General features: G+C 40.1%; 1 protein-coding gene across 1 annotated transcript in view; it reads left to right on the forward strand.

Moving 5' to 3' along the window:
- Nucleotides 1–4,826: 4,826 nt before the first annotated feature.
- The window catches only part of LOC103457565 (protein tyrosine phosphatase non-receptor type 14), a 37,801-nt gene continuing 24,551 nt past the window's right edge, over nt 4,827–18,076 (forward strand). The window contains exons 1-2 of the mRNA XM_008397818.3: nt 4,827–5,199; nt 16,316–16,727. Of these exons, the coding sequence (XP_008396040.1) occupies nt 16,554–16,727 (174 nt within the window). The 5' untranslated portion in view covers nt 4,827–5,199; nt 16,316–16,553. The remainder of the gene's footprint in view (nt 5,200–16,315; nt 16,728–18,076) is intronic.

Raw genomic sequence — 18,076 nt, forward strand, 5'->3', positions numbered from 1 at the left:
CGGAGCATCACTGAAACACCCACATGCTAACCTCTTCTTGTCAGTGAATGCTTCATCCTTGTGCCTCCAGACATGCCCCTTTTTCATAGGCCTGAAATGTTTTCCTTCTCCTCGTTTATAGATTACATTGGAGCTGTCTTCTCTTGTTTTGCTTGCGGCGTTCAGGCATGGAGCCCTCCGGTATTTTTATTTTATGCCTCTCTGTGGAAAGTGAAACCTCAGTGGCTGCTGCCACCGAGTCTGCCCTTTTGCAGTCAGTCAGAGGTTTTTGACCACCAGCCTCCTCGAGAATCTGTTGGCGGCCACTGACAACTTCCTCTTTCTGAACTTCTTTAGTCTCGATCTCCTTGATTTTAAACTTGTGAAGCTACTCTCAGGGAAAAGTTCAGAAGACAATGACATTTTTGGTTGGATTATGTGTGTCTGGGACCAGACCTGATTCGCAGAGAGCATTGTATTTGAATACAACCCTTTTAATGTCAGTTTAATTCGACTACAAAAACAGTTCGTATGTGGATTGCTCATTGCTAATACTTGAACAAATTTGAACTTTTCCAACAAACACCCCCTCTCAGTGGGGGATGAAACACTTTAAGTGCAGCTACGTTCTGTAGCTTGTTCATGTCAGACTCTGTCAGCAAAGGCAAGATCTTGAAAATTGACTTTGGAGTCAATGTGAACGCAGAGCAACTGCAATAACCATTGTGTGACTGGAAATTCAGCAGACTTAGTCAGAGACCTTGGAGAAGCACTCTGAAGAAGACATTCATAGTCGGCCTTGTTAAGTGAATTACAATAATCAATACAAAACCAAATAGATCTTGTCTAAAATCAGAGTGCATTCATTTCCTTAAACTGAGAAAGTTCCCATCAGCACTTGCACTACATCTGTAAAAAACAAGTAGGCACCTAAACAAGAAATATGACCGAAAGTCAACAGCAATAGATGGATAAAATATGTGAGGCAAAATCTGCCCTTCAGATAGCGTTGTACTTCTGATTTGCAGGAAAGTGAGTTCTAAAGTAGAAACGGAGCATTTCATTGTACGTTTGCAACAAGTTTCTGCCAGACACGACAATATTAAGTGTACTGGAAACAACGGAGGAGGCTTAGAGATTAGTGTAGATATTCTGCTGCTTGATTGTAGTGATAAACCACAGATGTGCAAAGAATTCCAGCTTAGCGCTGTCTGCCAGGCCCGTGTGCACACCCCCACGCGCACAGCATGGGAGGAAGAGGAGGGAAGCACATGGGGAGGAGGCAGAGGTGCTAGAAGGCAGCAAACTGTTTTAGTTAGCATTGGCAGTCGCTCCCACGATTACAATATCAGACATTCAAATATAAATCTTCTTTGGTGAGACAGCAACAAATCCTTATCGGTAAATACGACTCTACTAAAGACAGATGAAAAAAGTGCAGACATGAGCGAATTCAAAGATGGGATAGCAAGGAAACAGTTTAGATGAATTTAACTTCAAAGTTAATCTGAATATGACAGTCAAGTGTTCACGATTTCCCCCTTCTCAAAGCTGAGACGAATCCTTATTCTGTTGCCTTAATCATAAACAGCAAGAATAACCTTTCTGCATGAGGAGAAGAGCATGACTCCTCAAATATTTGTCCAAAGTTGCCTCAGGCTCTGATGGTAAAAATAAAATTAAACCGATGATCACTTTTACTTTTTGTTTATTCACAATTTTGTGGCCTGAAAATGGACAGGGTGGCGTGACTTTCAGTTTTTGATTGTTATTCACAGGTCCTGCTTGTAAATTTGAGTCACGGTTCTATATAAATGCAGAAGGTATTTTTGAGATAGAAAGACTTATGCAAATGCGTCACAAATGTGAAAAAACGATATATATATATTTGTAAACCATTATAAATCTTGATCTAATTGGTCTGACTTCAGATGAAGCAGCCTACTATTAAAGTAAGCAAACTGGAGAGCTTACAGGAAATTACTGGATAGAGATCAGGTAACAATGTTGTAGTTAAATTGTGAATACATGGTCTGATCAGTGTCTCAAACCCTCAGGCCAGTTAACTCAGATTATGGATTGTTGCTGCTTGCTAATACTGATGCTTGTCTGCTAGACACGGTTATGTGTCTCCTTGATGACTAATTCCATTTCCTTCAGGAAACAAGTGAAGTTTATTGCCCGATATGTGTGAAGTGTTTCTCTGACGTGGACACTTCGCAGTCTATGGAAGGGGGGGGGGGAGCAAGTGCTTGAGGTTCTGATATAATACATTTACGTAAGGCCCACACCGTGGCAGATAAACCCGAAAAAGAGGAATTGGGGCTTAGAAAAGGGAGTTCTGGCTGAACATATCTCTCCAGATGGTTTCACTTAGATTCTAACCTTAAAGGTAAACCTCTTTTTCAGCACTGCACGCTCACACACAAACAAACTAGGCTGAATTAATACATGAGATCTGTTGCAAATCTAAAGCAAAGAGGAAAGGGGATATGATAAAACTTCATAAGGTCATGATTCTGTGGACTTTATGCTTTACTTTTGTTTTGGTTTTTGTCCTTTGTCAATCATTTGCCATGTTTGTTTCCCACTATTCCCTGTAGTATTTGTGCCGCTGCGTTTGGTCACTTCCTTCGATTTTATTCCCCGCATTGCTTCTGTCATGATTCTTGTTGATATGCTGCAGGTTCTTTTTATCTTCTGCTCTCATCTCTCATCAAGTTGCTTTTTATTAAGAGATAAAAAGAGAGATGTCAAGTTCAATACCTCATTAAAAAGGCAGTTTGGTATCCAACATCTCCTTATAAACCGAGACACTTGTTTAGACAGTTGTGAACGAACCAAGCAATACAAGATGAAATGCTGAGAAACCCCCCCAATAATGATACGTCATTGTTGTTATTATTAAAGATAATGCTAGGTTTTAAGCAATGAAGTTGCAGAAAGCGAGAGAGTGAGAAAAAAAAACAATCAAATTACTTTTTCATGAGAATCTGAAACTGCAAACAGATTAAGAAATAATGTTTTGTTATCTTATGCTGGTGTTTTTCGTTTTTCATGCTGTCTTTTAAGTGAATACTTTTTATGTTTCAGCAATGTTGTGGATTGTAAAGCTTAATCAGACTCAAAGCTGCCTCTGATAAATTGATGGACCTGTTTGGGAATGTCATTAAAGGGAATGTAAAACGCTAATTGTTTCACATTTTCTTTTCAAACCATGTGCAATACTGTTCGCGTATGCAAATATATACATTGCCCTATAATTAAGCCATAAAATATATAAAAACGATCTGAAGACAAAGGAACACGATTGTCACTGGGATTTTGCTGCTGCGACTTCCAGGAGAGCCACAAGAGGTTGCAATTTGTTCACAAATCCGACAGCTGTGGACTTCTGTCTCCTCAGAGTGAAGCTGTTCATTTTACAGGATATTCTGCAAGGGAATCATTATAAATAATAATAATAAAAAATCATTATCAAGAATGCAGGAAAAAAAATAAAAATGTGTGAGAGATAGCTTATTTGTCAGCTATCTCTGACAAATGAGCCTCACACTGCTTCTGAATAGAAATGTCTCACTTTAATTAACACATTTTTCACTCTCTTCTTGATAGCAAATACCTGTTTTTTTTTTTTTTTTTTTTTGCTCCTGTACCTCTATGAAATATTCTCTTTCTCATAGATTTGTCAATAACCGTGAAATACAAAGCCAGTAAATTTCCAATTATTTGACATTTCATTGACTACTTCTCAGTTGAATAAACGTAACCCCTTAATTGTCATGATGACACTGATGTCCTCGTGAACCCATTGACTTACATGTAGATTTTTTGGGGGGGCTTTTAGAAAGATAAATAAATTATATTACAGTGCTCTATTATGGTAAGTAAACTATAATATATGATCTGTTTGTTACTGTAGAAAGTATTCTATTTTTTTTGTTCAATATAAAGATATTTCAAGTAACTTCACCTTATTGTTTTACATTTGCATAAAAGTAGGCCTACATGCTAAAAAATGTAGGCTATATGCAGATAAGTCGCCCCATTCACGGTGTGACTCATTTGCCCGCCTAAAGACAGACAGAAGGGACATGGACATGTGAGGGGTCTCCTTTGTTCCGCGTTTAGTCTCCTCCGTGGCCCCTGGAAAACCATTAAACGAGTAGGACTTCTCCCAGGAGCCCGGCATTTCTCGGATTCCTCGTGTCTGATGTCACAGCAGAGAGGACGGGGCTCCAGTGGCGTCTGGACTCACGGATGCGTTCACGGTCAGCGACGAGGACAGGAGACCTGAGCTTCCCATGGGGGATATTTTTCAAACAGCGATGCCTTTCTATGGTGATTTAAAAGAGGAAAAGGTACAAGAAATTACTTAATCATTTTTTAAAGTAATTTTTTGAGTAAATTTTCAAACAGCGACACAGTCTGTGGTGATTTAAAAGAGGAAAACGTAAAAGGTACAAGAGATTACTTAATAATATTTTTTGGTATTTTTTTAAAAGGAGTTTTATTTTTATTTTTTCTATCTATCTATCTATCTATCTATCTATCTATCTATCTATCTATCTATCTATCTATCTATCTATCTATCTATCTATCTATCTATCTATCTATCTATCTATCTATCTATCTATCTATCTATCTATCTATCTATCTATCTATCTATCTATCTATCTATCTATCTATCTATCTATCTATCTATCTATCTATCTATCTATCCACTTTTATACAGAATAGTATTATCAAATACTCTGACACTGATTTTCACGTCTGTATTGCGTAAGTATTATAATTCCTATTTTTTTCTTCAGCAGCTGAACGCAACGTGTGCTCTCTCTCCGCCTGTCTGAACGCCTCCATTGGAGCAGAGGGGCCAGTACTATAAACATACCGAGAATCCCACCGAGAAGACTACGTGAGACCACGTCGTTTTTACGCAAGTGGGAGAAGTTTTGCAGATGATTTCAAACTTTTCCGTCGTTCTCAGCAACAATCAGTTTGAAATACTCATCAACAAACGAGTTGCAGCAGTTTCGGGACTCCCTATTCTTCTCCGACATGCTTTTTGTTCCTAATGCTGCGCTCATATGAAACGATGAAAAGACTTTCAGGTTTTCAGGACTGAAGTCGCTCAGTTGACTGTATGCGGATTATCTGCAGCGAAGAGACATTTTCTTCCACTGGGAGTAAAAAACAGGATGTAGCGCAGGATAAAAGGTGAGGTTTTTCTTTTTTTCTTTTTTAAACTTGGGAAAACTGCTTCTCTGCTCTTATAAAGTTAAAGCAATAGTTTGGGAAAACTCAGACTTGCCCAAACTGTACAACATGTAGGCCAAATGGCTTTGGCTCGGAGCAAATCTGAAATATTTCTATGCCAAAAGACCTCTCCACTCCCCTTTTGCATCAGATCTTCGCGTAAAAAAAAAAAAAAAATACTGCATTAAAACTCTGAACTTTTCAAACGAAATCAAGTTCATGTTTAATTGGAGTGTAGAAATCAGATGTTTTTTTTTGTAACCAGGACGTTCCGAGTGAAAAATATGATCATTGCGCCTGGGAGAACTTGGAAGACTTCACTGTTGAATTAGTCAGGATTCAGTGTGGATCCAATGTCAAACACCTGGATTAATTCTTTCAGTCCACGCATGTGATCATCAATGCGTGGAACCGTTCACGTGAGCTTGTCTGGGGTTTGCCCTATCTGATGCAAACACCCTCACACTGTGCAAGCAGAGTTTGCATGAAGAAGGATGTGTTTGGACACGCAACATTGTGGACTGCAAGCAGCAGAGAGCTTTGTAACGGAGAACATAGTTGCTGCAGGCGTCGGCTACACACACACACACACGCACACACACACACACACACACACACACACATACACACACGCACGCACGCACGCACATCTGGCTATCTTTAAAAGCTCAGAGGCCTGCTGTGTAAATTACATGGTGCAAGTGACTTGGGAGTACACCCTGGTGGGGAATTTAAAGCACCGGGACTTATTAGAGCTGTAGCCTTCACCCATGCTTCCTGTTTTAGAGGTATTTTTGTCAGGTTGTAAGAAAGGAAAGTTACAGATATTTGTGGAGTCCCAGAGGCATGTTTTTGTTGAAGGTCAGCCTGGTAAGACTATAATAGGTGTTTACCACATAATGTGTGCTTGCATTCAGAGAGAAAAGTGGCTATTGTTTGCACTGGCAGTGGTCATTTGAGTCTAAAGGCCACTTGATTACTATATAGGGGAAAACACACCTGTAATTTTGGTCAAGTGCTGCACGCTGCAGCCCACCACAGGAAAAGAGAGCGGGAAAAATGAAAATAGGCCCCTCTGGTCATTGTTGTTATTTTTACACTTTTTGTGAGCCAAAAAAAAAAAAAGAAATATATATATATATATATATATATATATATATATATATATATATATATATATATATATATATATATATATATAAGTTTATAAACATGTAATACCTGATTTTTATGAATTCAATTTGAATTCTGTGAAAAGTCTCCAGCTAAAGACAAATGATCAGAGTTTCATACACAATTATTGACCTAGTTTACTTTATGTCACCCAAATCCACTTTACACCTGAGCTACGCAGCATTGTATCTTTCTCTGTCATCTTTGAGGAAACTATTTGAATTACAAAAAAAAATATAAAAAATCAATTCCAGCCTTTTACAAAAGAACAGGCAATAACTGAAGTGACTCAATGCACAAGCTGCTACATAAGACCTCTCAATTATTTTAACTTAAATCTGAACATAAGTGACTTTTTATGTAGTTTAAAAATAGAGTTTAAACTGGTTAATAAGTCTTTGTTTTTAATACAACCAAAACATAAACCAGGTTTCTTGGGGAACAAACATATTGGTGCACAAGGTGTATTTAATTACATTTATACACACACACTACTAATATTCTGATGTCCTTCAGCAAATCAATACAATCAATCAAATTGGAAAACATTTGAACCAATTTGAATAATAAAGTAAACTTGGCTCCTTTGTTGATAATGAGGATCAGTTGGGAATGTATGAAACTTTGAATCTGCCTGTGTGATTTTCCAACAGAGTTAAAAATGTTAGCTTGCTTTTATTCATTCCATCTGTATGTGGTCATTGTGTCTATTTAATCTCTGCTGAAGGTAAAGCACTTTGGGGTTGTCCTCCTTTTGTTTTCCATCAACTTTGTGGGTACCACGGGCAGTAAATTAAAAATTCAGCATAACATTACCACCTCCGTGCTTCACAGTTAGTCCAATATACTCTTGACTCTGTCTTACAAACATTTCTCTCGTCATCGCAGTTTGCCTGACCATAGAACCGTTCTTCGTAAGGGATTAGGCTTGTGTATGTGGTACACCTTCATGCTTGAAGGTTTCCCATTTGGAAAAAGGGCCTTCCTTCTTGGTCAACACAACTGCAGCTCACTTTGATGCTGAATCATTTCAATCTGGACAATGGTCCCACCATCTTCCAGGTGTAGATAGGCTTGGTGGCTCCTTGGTCATTCTAAAATATGTTGACCTATTTTGTTTTACTTGCGATGACATGTTGGGTCTGATATTTGAAATTTGGACACAGTTGAATGTTGCAGTGGGACAGCAATCCCAAACACTCATCGAAACTGATTCGCTAAATAAAGCTGGCTAACATCAGGCTTATGGAATAGCTTCAACTTCACCCTTGAGTGTAGCTGAGTGTGTGCTTCTCTTGCATCGAAGAATTACGCCTCGGACATCTAAAGACTGCCTTTTGTTGTTCTTTTTCATTATCTTTTGAGGATGTCTAATTATTAATGTCAATTTAAAAAATATATTGTATTTGCATCATTTTAAAGCCCCAAATGATCAATGCCATGTGTGTAAACCTCCGACTTGCCATCTGTGTAGTAATGCAAGGTGGCAGAATGCAGGCTGATTTTAATTAGATGCTTGGAGTGGTGTGTCACACAGGGACGCCTTTGTTGCCGCTCTGTAGGTTGTGTGCCGTCGTGCAGCCTGGCGAACAACAACATGGCTGAGAGCGTGCAGCGACCTGCCCAAATCTCCCACACTCCACCAGGTGTTTCGTGCGAGTTGTCAGTCACAGCTGCTGGGCCCCGACTCCCTCCGCAGATCACACCTCCACTCACGACCAGGACGGGGCCCAACACGTGGTATTTTATGGGCGTTCAAGCATCAAGCAAGAGGCATTTTTTCCATTTGATCTCTTGTTTAGGAAAGAGTGTGATTTTTTTTTTTCTGGCCTTTGTAGTCAGCGTAGTAGACGGTAGCAAAACTGCTGCCTTCACAGACCTTTAAAATCAGAGCTGGTGCCCGAGGGCTCGGCTGCAAGAACGTGCTGTGTGTTGGGAGTAAAGTCGGGTGAGTGCGGTTCCTACGAGGGGGTGCGGGGTGGTGGGGATGGAAAATGTGAGGAGCACCGTGGTTTGGCAGCGGCGGGCGGGCCTGATGACTGCCATGCTGATGGTCCGAGGTTTCTGCTCCTATCTGTGTGACGCTCCATGTTTACTCTCTGCTCTCCTCACCAACTGCACCAACACGATAAGGCCACTGTTACATCCTGTCTGCTTCCAGCTTATCGAAACGCTTTTACTTTTCTCACCAAGGTGCTGGGAATCACTGGTGCTTTACATTTACACGCCACCCACTCTTGTTTTATCTCCTGCCCTTATTGTAATTGTACAATCTTAGTTTGGAAAATCAGTTTCTGGCATTTATCCTGGTTCTACTCTCCCTGTGCCTGTCAAAACCTCTTACCATTACTTGTTCGCCACGCATCTTGTGGTTGGAATATGAATTCAGCACGCCAAATATAGAGTTTGATTATATACTTATATGACTCCATTTGAATTTCTGTTGAATTTAGATTGCAAGTTTCTTTTTTTTTTTTTTACTTTGGCCTAGAGTTAAAACCAACAGAAATGTAAAAACAGAAGAGTTCAAAAGCAGTTTCTGATCTTTCTGATTTTTATTAAACTAAAACTGTAATTTTATAAAAATCAAATAATAATAATAATAATAAAAAAACATTACAGATATTCAAATTCAGAAATATTGAATAATAGACAAATATCTCATGACCAAAATAAAGTCTGAATATTGTTCTAGTTCAAAGTAGGCAGAAGTAACTGTCCTTCAAAGAGCACAACGTGATTGACGTTTCCGTGTCGATTTGTGTGGGAAAGAAATATATTTTAACCTCTGAATGGTATAAATGCGGATGAATTGCTGCTATGTCTTAAAAGTTATAGGCTAAAAGAGAACCTATGTTGTGGAAATGTTTTAAAACATTCATCACAACATTTCTTTATGTTTGCAACCAAACATTTTTCTTAAAACTAGAAAGCATATTTGACCAGCATGTTTCTTCTGACTGTAGCATATGTTCTAACTGTGTAGTGGCCCAACCAGGGTTCTAACTCCAGTCAGATGGAGAGTCTTTGCTTTCTAAAACATATCACAAGTTTAGTATTATTGCAATATTCCTTTATGCAATACACAACTGCTTGAAATACAATACGTATTGGCTCAGTCTTTAATTACCATGCATTCAGGTGACGCTTGTTTAGTTCAGACTCAAAGGTTTTAGAAGGTAGATTGGTGATAAAGTGGTTTAGTCATTAGGACAACACGGCTAATGAGTTTATTTGCAACAAATCAGCAGATTGTCGGAGTGTGAGAAAGAAAAGCAGAAAGAAATGAATTTATTTTAATTGTTTAATTATACAGCAATTTGTTTATCCTGACATTCTCTCATATTGCATGTTTTCTTAAGAAGGAGGTGAGTAGTAACTTGAAGGTAATGACACCTTTCAAAATAAAATCATCAAAATGCCAGTGGAAACATTCAAATAGCTGGTGGTAATTCATAGGATGAGTTTGATTGCTGTAATGCCAATAAATTATTTTCCCAGATCATTTAAAATGGCCAAAGTAATTTTTGTGAAAACATTTTTTTTTTAGAAATTGTAAATTAAAATAGGTATTTCTTTTAATTTATAATTCTTTGCACGGTTTTGTTTTATTTTTAGAGATGCCTCTCTATTTTCCAATCGGAAACAATCTGCTCAGTTGTTGACAGGAAGTTTGAATCTAAATCTCGAATAACTTTGGGCTTATTTATTAATAGTTTAAAAAAAAAAAAAAACGCTTCCAAATTTCTTTTTTTGCAGTGTATGCTCTTATTCCATTCATGCGTTATTTGTACCTTTTGTGCTAAGGAGCAGTTTGTCATGTTTGCTGTGCAAATATACAAGTCAGTTACAGAGGAAAATATTGTTTTGTCTCTAACTCCTAACATGCTGCACAAGGTGCTTTATTCCACATAGCCTTCCAGGAAGTAGTTAATTAGAAAAGCATTTTGGAAAAGCAAAAGTATGGGAGTTGAGCGTTTTTCATTAATACCCCTGGAGGTGCAATTTTCAGCCGGACCTGCTCTGAACTACTCTAAAACTGCCAGTTTGTAGTAGTTCAATCCCAGATGTGTAGCACGTTTCCTGTGTTTCAGGCATGAAGTAAGCTTTAGATGTAACCTCATCATATTGTTCTCTCCTTACTTCTCACAGTATTGGTTGTTTTCATAGTAGGTATGGAATATATCACAGTCATCAGTGATATATTACCGCCTCATTTTTCGCTATGTATTCAGAATTTTCAAGTTCAAAGTCAGCAAACTTAACCAGAATACCCAGCAAGTCGTGATTCAAACATGTAAGGTTGACGGTTCCTCAACACAACCCTAAGTTCAACATTCGTTGCGGCTGCCATGTGCACGAAACTTAGGCGACGTTGCAGGAACACACTGCTCGTTTGCTCCTTTTATGGTTTGTCAAACCAGTGTCGCATATAGCACTGGTGAATCTTTACTTATGAGCATTGCTTCAGTCTATAAATACAATGGAGAGAAAGATGATTTATGGGCTTGTGCTGGTGGTAGTCGTTTGCAACAAAGCAATTAGCAAATTCCCTTGGTTTTTCTGACCTCAGGTGTGATGACATCCCCATTGCAGAGACTTCTTAGACAACTGGAATGCAGCAGTGGTTAGCATTGCAAACCCAAAAATGCAAGAGGCGCGCTATAGGTGAGAAGTCAGTGGACTGTAAAAAACACAAAAAGAACCTTTATTTGTAAGAAACTGCAAGTGCTGCTGAACCAGAAATATTAATTTGCTGTGGTTGTTGTTGATTGCCCTTGGAGAAATTAGGAAAAAAACTGATTTGTCCTTTTTTTGTTCCATGAAATAAAAAGAACCCTAAGGCCTTTAGGTTTTTCTTGATAGATTATTCAGTAAGAGGGGCTGTGGATAGCTAACTTAGTGAGAATGCTAATCTTTGCTCTGTATTTGCACAGTAAACATAAATCTAAATGATTGAAATAGTAACTTTTATTTCCAATACATATATCCACCAAGTTCAAGTCTCTCAGTAGAGATTTCAGGACACTTAGCATGAATTTGTGGCTGGTACAGAGTATCACCTTACAGTAAACCACAGTAAAAGCAATTTCGAAACAGGATTTGATTGAAGTTGTGTGTGTGGTGGAGTTTTCTTTTTTATTTTCTTATCTTTTTTTCTTCTGAACAAACTTATATTTTAAGGATAAGTCTGTGAAATGAACTCGTATCGGTGGGAATCTGGTCTGCGTGTGCATTTTGCATAAAGCTGCAGACATGGCTCCCCCCAACTGTCTGGACGTCACCTCTGTGTGAACGCTGTACTCTGTGTGTTCGTCGCTGTCCCTGCGTTCTCACGTAGCGGAGAGAATGTTCTGTGTGTGTGTGTGTGTGTGTGTGTGTGCGTGTGCGTGTGTGTGTGTGTGTGTGAGTCTTTGTCCCAGAGTCGGAGCTGCAGAAGGGAGTTGGGGTGGGGTGGGGGGGCGAGAAAAAGGGCTGCAAAGTGAGAAAGCAGATGCGCTTGTTAGAAGCACACTGTCTGGTCGCCTGGCTCCACCATCTGTTTGCAGCTGCTCATGCTTGCGTGTGCCAGACAGTAGGGATATATGTGTCTGTGGACAACACGTGGTAGAGTGCATACTTCTGTCTTTATAACTGTGTGCACGCACTCACATGCATCTCCGAAGCTTTCACACTTACACTTGCTGATACTGATTTTGTTTTTTTTGAATTTTTTTCTTTAAGGGCTACAATAAAATAAGCTAAAATAATGTCATTAAACATGGTTTTTCTTGCCTTGTTGCTGTAAAGCGGTCGTAAATCGTGTTTTTAAAAAAAAAATTTTTTTATTGGGTGAAGAGATCAAATCAAACAGCGGATGTAGGGGCAATTGCTGTAGAGCGGGTTTTTACTGTACTGAAACAAAGAGAAAATGATTATGGAGCTAACATGTTATAAAAGCCAAGGTTATTAAAAGGCTCCAAGCATTTCCAAATCTGACATGTTCCACGACATGCAGAGGTTGAATGCTTGCAAAGATAAAAGAGCACCTGTGCTATACTCTCTTTAACCTTCCTGTTATCTGCTGAATGCCTTGGTGTCGCCAGTATTTTACAGCCTGAATGACCCAAAATCATGTTTGATATTTTGTAGAAAATATAGCTTTCTTCCAAATGGCTTTCTGCACCTTCTGCGCTTCCTCTGATTTAATCTCCAGCATCCAGCATCAGGACCTCACTGATGCTGACAAAAAGCTCTTCTTCACTAGATAACCTGCAACCGCACTGACAAATGGTTTTGCCAGAGCACCCGAATATAATGTGTTCTTACAATAACACAACCAAGGCTTTAACAATGTTAGCTCTAATTGTTTCACTTTCGTTCAGAGGAACGTCTTGTTCATTTACCAGACATGACACGAAAAAACTTTTGATAAAGTTCAAATTTGAGATAAATATAAAGTCTAATTGGCTGAGGTGTCAGAAAATCAGAGGTTTTTTTTTTTTTTTTGGAAGTGTTTCATTTTTTAGGAAAAAAAACAAACTAAATTTGCATAACCGACCCGACCCTTCTTAAGCCACATCCTCTAAACACTGCCTGATACGCAGTCCCGACATTCGATCCAGGTCTAGTTTGGCTTCAAACAGTAAAAAGAGTGCGCCAGAGGAAGCGTAGTTATGAGCTGGGAAGCTCTCTGGCCATTTGTTTTGCTACAGCGCTCATGTGTGACCAGGGGCGAAGGGGGGAGCGGAGGGCGGGATGAGACGGTGTTGGTATTTGAGACATAGCAGAGCGACAGAGATCAGATTGATTGAGTTACGCACGCTACACTTGCCTCCTCGGCTCTCTGTGGCCTTCGTCTAATGGATTTGGCGGTAGGTGACAAAGTGCTGTTTTGTTCCCACTATTGTGTGGGACTGAATGGGGCTGCCCTGCGTCAACAGCAGAGACAAATCAGCGGCTCTGGTTCTGAGCAGATGCTGGAGTGAATAATAAATTGCTTTTTTTTTTTTTTTGTTTTTTTTTGTTTTAAATCAAGTGCTTTTCAGTAATAGCTGCTGGGGCCTTTTCCAATCAATCATATTTAAGGTTAGTCATTTAGTCTTGCCTACAGGTATGCTATTACACTTTATGCACAATTTGTTTTGATTGCGTAACGCCACCTGGTTGGTTGTAGTGCATATCTTTGCAAGTTTGGGTTTGTGATATCACCAGGTGGCTCTTGGGAGAAAAAAACAAAAAAAAAAAACACCTGATTTTGTACAAAGGTGGTTAGCGGCAAAAGTTTCAACCCTGAGGGCAGAAACCTGTATCAACATTGTTTATTAGCTCATATTATAACTTCTTTTGTCGGCTGCTGACACATTAATTCTAACCCCCCTCTTACATAGTTGATGCTGCACACCTGCCAGGCCGTCTCTTCCAGAACCTGGTGCATCACCAAAAGGAAATCAATTAATCAATCAATCAAATTTTATTTGTATAGCACATTTCAGCAACAAGGCATTTCAAAGTGCTTTACCTCATAAAAACACAAAAATACAATATCGATCTGTTGCAAGGTTGACAGGAAAATGCAACACAATTTCTACGTTGCTATGGGAACAGTGGTCCAGCTTCAGTTTTAATTAATTCAGTGAAAATATAAAACTTTCCGTGGAAAACTGACTTCCATTGACCACTTTGAATTATCCGTAATGATGAAGGTCAAAAACTTCCCACAATGCATCTGTAAACTGTTATAAAAGAAAAGATCCTGTATAATTCTTGATGGTCTTGGCGGTTTAAGCACACAGAGAGGGAAAAAAAAGCGGTTTGCCTTTGTCGTATCACTTCGGAGGGGACAAAGAGAATGAAAAAAAAAAAAAACGGTTTCACGTATATTTAGACAACGCTCACTCCCCCTTAAAAATACAAGCAAACCCTGTTCACTCAGTTTTCTCCCTCGGTTTTTGCCACACCACAAAATTACAACGTGCAAATTTCTAAGCGTATGGGGCTGTTTTTGGAAATAAACACGATGGCAGGGATTTTGCAGCAACATTCTTTCTCTTTATTTATTTATTTTTTGCATCAAGGAGTTGGTCTGATCCCAAGCTATTGTCCGTCCCTCCGTCTGCATTACCCCACCACACACACCCAAACCGCTCCGCTGATTACTGGCTTAGGGTAGCACCAAGTGCTGTCTAGTCTTTCGGCTAACCTCCGAGGAACTTGGTGTGTGTGTGTGTGTGTGTGTGTGTGTGTGTGTGTGTGTGTGTGTGTGTGTGTGTGTGTGTGTGTGAGAGAGAGAGATCATTTGTATGTGTTTGTGGTGTGCCCTGTTCATGCATGTCTACGTTTGCACACTGCAGTGAAAGTATGTCTCTGTATGTTTATCTACGCCTGTATAATTGTCGACAGTGATTTTGCAGATTTGTGTTCCTGGGAACCGTTTTTTTTTTTTTGAGACGCTTTGGGAAGGTTTTACTGTAATGATGTCACTTTCCCTTAAGCCAGAGCCGGATGGGGGCGAAGGCGACCGCCGGGGTCACGATGGCCACATATCCCAAAGCTACGCTGGTTTAGCCACCAAATATAACCCATCGGTGGCTTTCTCGCGTTGTGTGTGTGTGCAGATGAACGCCTCCCAAAAGTGTACAAATAAGATTATAACTTGTTGTGCGTAACCTGCAGTTGGATTCAGAGGTCAGGAATGTGGTGTGCTTTGGCTTCCAGAAGGGTTACTGCTGTTGCAACAGGCAAGCGTGAAGCAAAGTGTGGCTCACATTGAAGCAATCAACACGAATGTTTTTTAGGTTCTCGACAGCTTTCATTCAAGCTGCGGTACATGATTTTTTAAAATTTCAATTTTATTTTTTATTCCTTCCTGCTCACTCAGCCACATCACACACACACCACTCGCACTCTGCTCCTTCTTGTGGTGTATGCTCGTGTCAGGTGTGCTCTGTTTTCCCTCGTCAGGGCAGAAAGGAATCTGGGCCGGGATCCAAGCTGACTATTAGGAGAAGCGCATTGCCAGAACCCGGGACAAGAAGCAACACATCCACTCCTCCTCCTCTCTCTTTCTTTCTGCTGCTCATCTCCTTCTCGCAGGGGATTTTTGTGTGTGTGTGTGTGTGTGTCGAATTTTAACATTGCTAAGTTTCTCTTGTACATTTCTTTCTTTATCTTTCAAATATTTACTTTAGAAATTAAAATCAAGTATTTTAAAGTTGCTACTGTCACTGTCTAACCTGCTTAGCAGGGTTCTGATTAGAGTTTTAAGGACTGAAATTGCACAAATTTCCAGGTTTTGGGATTTTTCATTTAGCAATTTCTATGTATTCAGTGAACAAAACTCCGTGCTCATCACATTGTGCTTGTTGGTATCGTGAGGAATGCCAGTTTTGGATATCTATGGGCAGTTACACAGGGTGAAATTAGAAAGGGGTAAAGAAACATAGCCAATCTGCCAGTTGCGCCCTGAACAAGTTTTCTATCGCTCTCATCGATGTGGCATATTTAACTAAGCTACTTGTTCTGGATGGATATTTGCAGCTGCTGACCGCTGCCTCTGTCTATCGTCTCTGCCTGATCTGGTCTGAGGAGAGCTAAGCTGTGTCGAGCTTTAGGCTAAATCCATGTGAAGCTTTTATGTTCAACGTAATACTACGTCTGCTGCTATTGTTAGTAATTCTGCTAGTTCCGTTTGTATGATTCTATTTCTTCATGAGAGAAGACAAGACAGTATCACTGGAAACCGTGATGTGGGAAGTTTTGATAAGAAGTTTGTTTACTGATAAGAGCCCAGGGTTATTGCTCCTTCTATCTAGGTTCGGAGAGTCATAATAAGGTTCAAAGAAGTTTGGTAAAATATGACGCATTTTTGCTATGTCGTTATTGACTTTTTTTTTTCTTCTCTGTGTTTTATCTGTCTTTACAGCATCTGCTCATCCTCCTCGTCCTAACCCTCCTCGTCCTTCTCCTCTCTGGACATCTTTGGGAATGGGCCAGCGCCTTGCCTGGGTGCATCTCTCTGCCCGGTGGTGTGGCCGGCGTCGCGCGAGAGTGAGGAGGGCGACCGGCAGGTCATAGAGCCTCCCCTCTCCTCGTCGTCACTCGCTTTGCCCTCGGGTGACTTTTGGCCTTTGACTGAGCCGCGACCCCCGCCTTGACCCGCCATGCCCTTCGGGCTGAAGCTGCGGCGCACACGGCGCTACAACGTCCTGAGCAAGAACTACTTTGTAACAAGAATCCGGCTGCTGGACAACAATGTGATTGAATGCACCCTGTCGGTGGAGAGTACGGGACAGGAATGTCTGGAGGCAGTGGCCCAGAGGCTGGAGCTGCGGGAGGTCAGTGCTTTACTTTCTGACGCTGCATAAAAACACAAAATAATAGGTCAGAATGTAATCTGTGCGATCTACTGGGGTTTAATTGAAGTCCTACATAATGTGGCATTAGTTAGAGACAGTATTGGCTTATTGTCTTTGCTTGTGTGATTGTCACACTTTGCTCCTGACACCCAGCGTGTGTCTCCTTGCCCTCCGCTGTCGCTGTTGTTTGTCTCTAACGAAGCGTGGCTACCTCCATCCTCTTGTCAGGGCACAAGAAAGAAATGGTGCTCATCACCTCGTCACAATTAACCTCCCCTTTGCCTTTGTGTGCTCCTCTCTTCCTTCTCCTCTGTAGTTCTCGGTTTTAAACCCTCATCGTTTCCGTCCTGAGTTTGATGTTTTCCTCATCTATACTGTGTCAGAAATGTTCATATCTTTTGAAATGTGCTTCGATACATGGAGTTAAGCGTTTTTACGATTAGATACCTGGAAAGTTTGACCTTCATTTGTGTTCAGTCCCATTTACTTAAAATCCCCAAAATAAAACCCAGTGCAGATTAGTGAATCTATCCAATGACTGGTTTATCATTGTGTAATTTTTTTGTTATAACTATAGATGTTTTAGGACTCAGAGGTTTGTTTGTAGAGCTGCGCAGTCGACATCTTAAAACAAACATTTACAATGTTGCTGTAGCAACAAACTGCTTGGGTGCAATCTTTTGAGAGTGATTTGCTTAGCTTTAGTGGCTGAAATGCTAAAACTCTGAAAATGTAATGCTGCAAGCTAAGGAAGATATTTAGGAAATTGTGGATTAATAGCAATTTATATTATTGCAATATTCAGCAACAGCATCACAATTGCATGTCCTCCTGATATCATGCAGCCCTATTGGTTTAAAAAACAGCAAAAAAAAAAAAAAAGCAAAAAAAATTTTAATTAACATTTGTACTATAAAGACCAAGGAACACGCCAGACTGACCGGGGATGAGACTTAAAGTGACGTGCTACGTGTGGCACGGCACCCTGAATGCATCGTCTGTATAGCGACACCCGGTAGTGGCAGAATCATGCTATGGGGATGTGTGTTTGCCTGAAGCATGATGGAAACTGATGAATGTGTGTGTTTGAGTGAGTCTCTGAGGTGTGGTGTAATAATGCACACTCACACAGTGTTGTAGTATTTGCCAGGTGTCAGCGATGCTATGAAGAAAGGGCCGTGACACCACAACTTTAGCAGCCATCTGCCTCCTTTGTGCACTTTATCTCAGGACGTTGTGTGGATTTGTCGCTTCATCTCTTACCGTCAGTATACATAAGAGTGACTTTGTTATGCGAGCACTGTATGCGACAGCTGATGCCTCGAGCT

This window comes from Poecilia reticulata, chromosome 21, assembly GCF_904066995.2.
Source record: "Poecilia reticulata chromosome 21, P_reticulata-male-v2, whole genome shotgun sequence".
NCBI classification, from domain to species: Eukaryota; Metazoa; Chordata; class Actinopteri; order Cyprinodontiformes; family Poeciliidae; genus Poecilia; species Poecilia reticulata.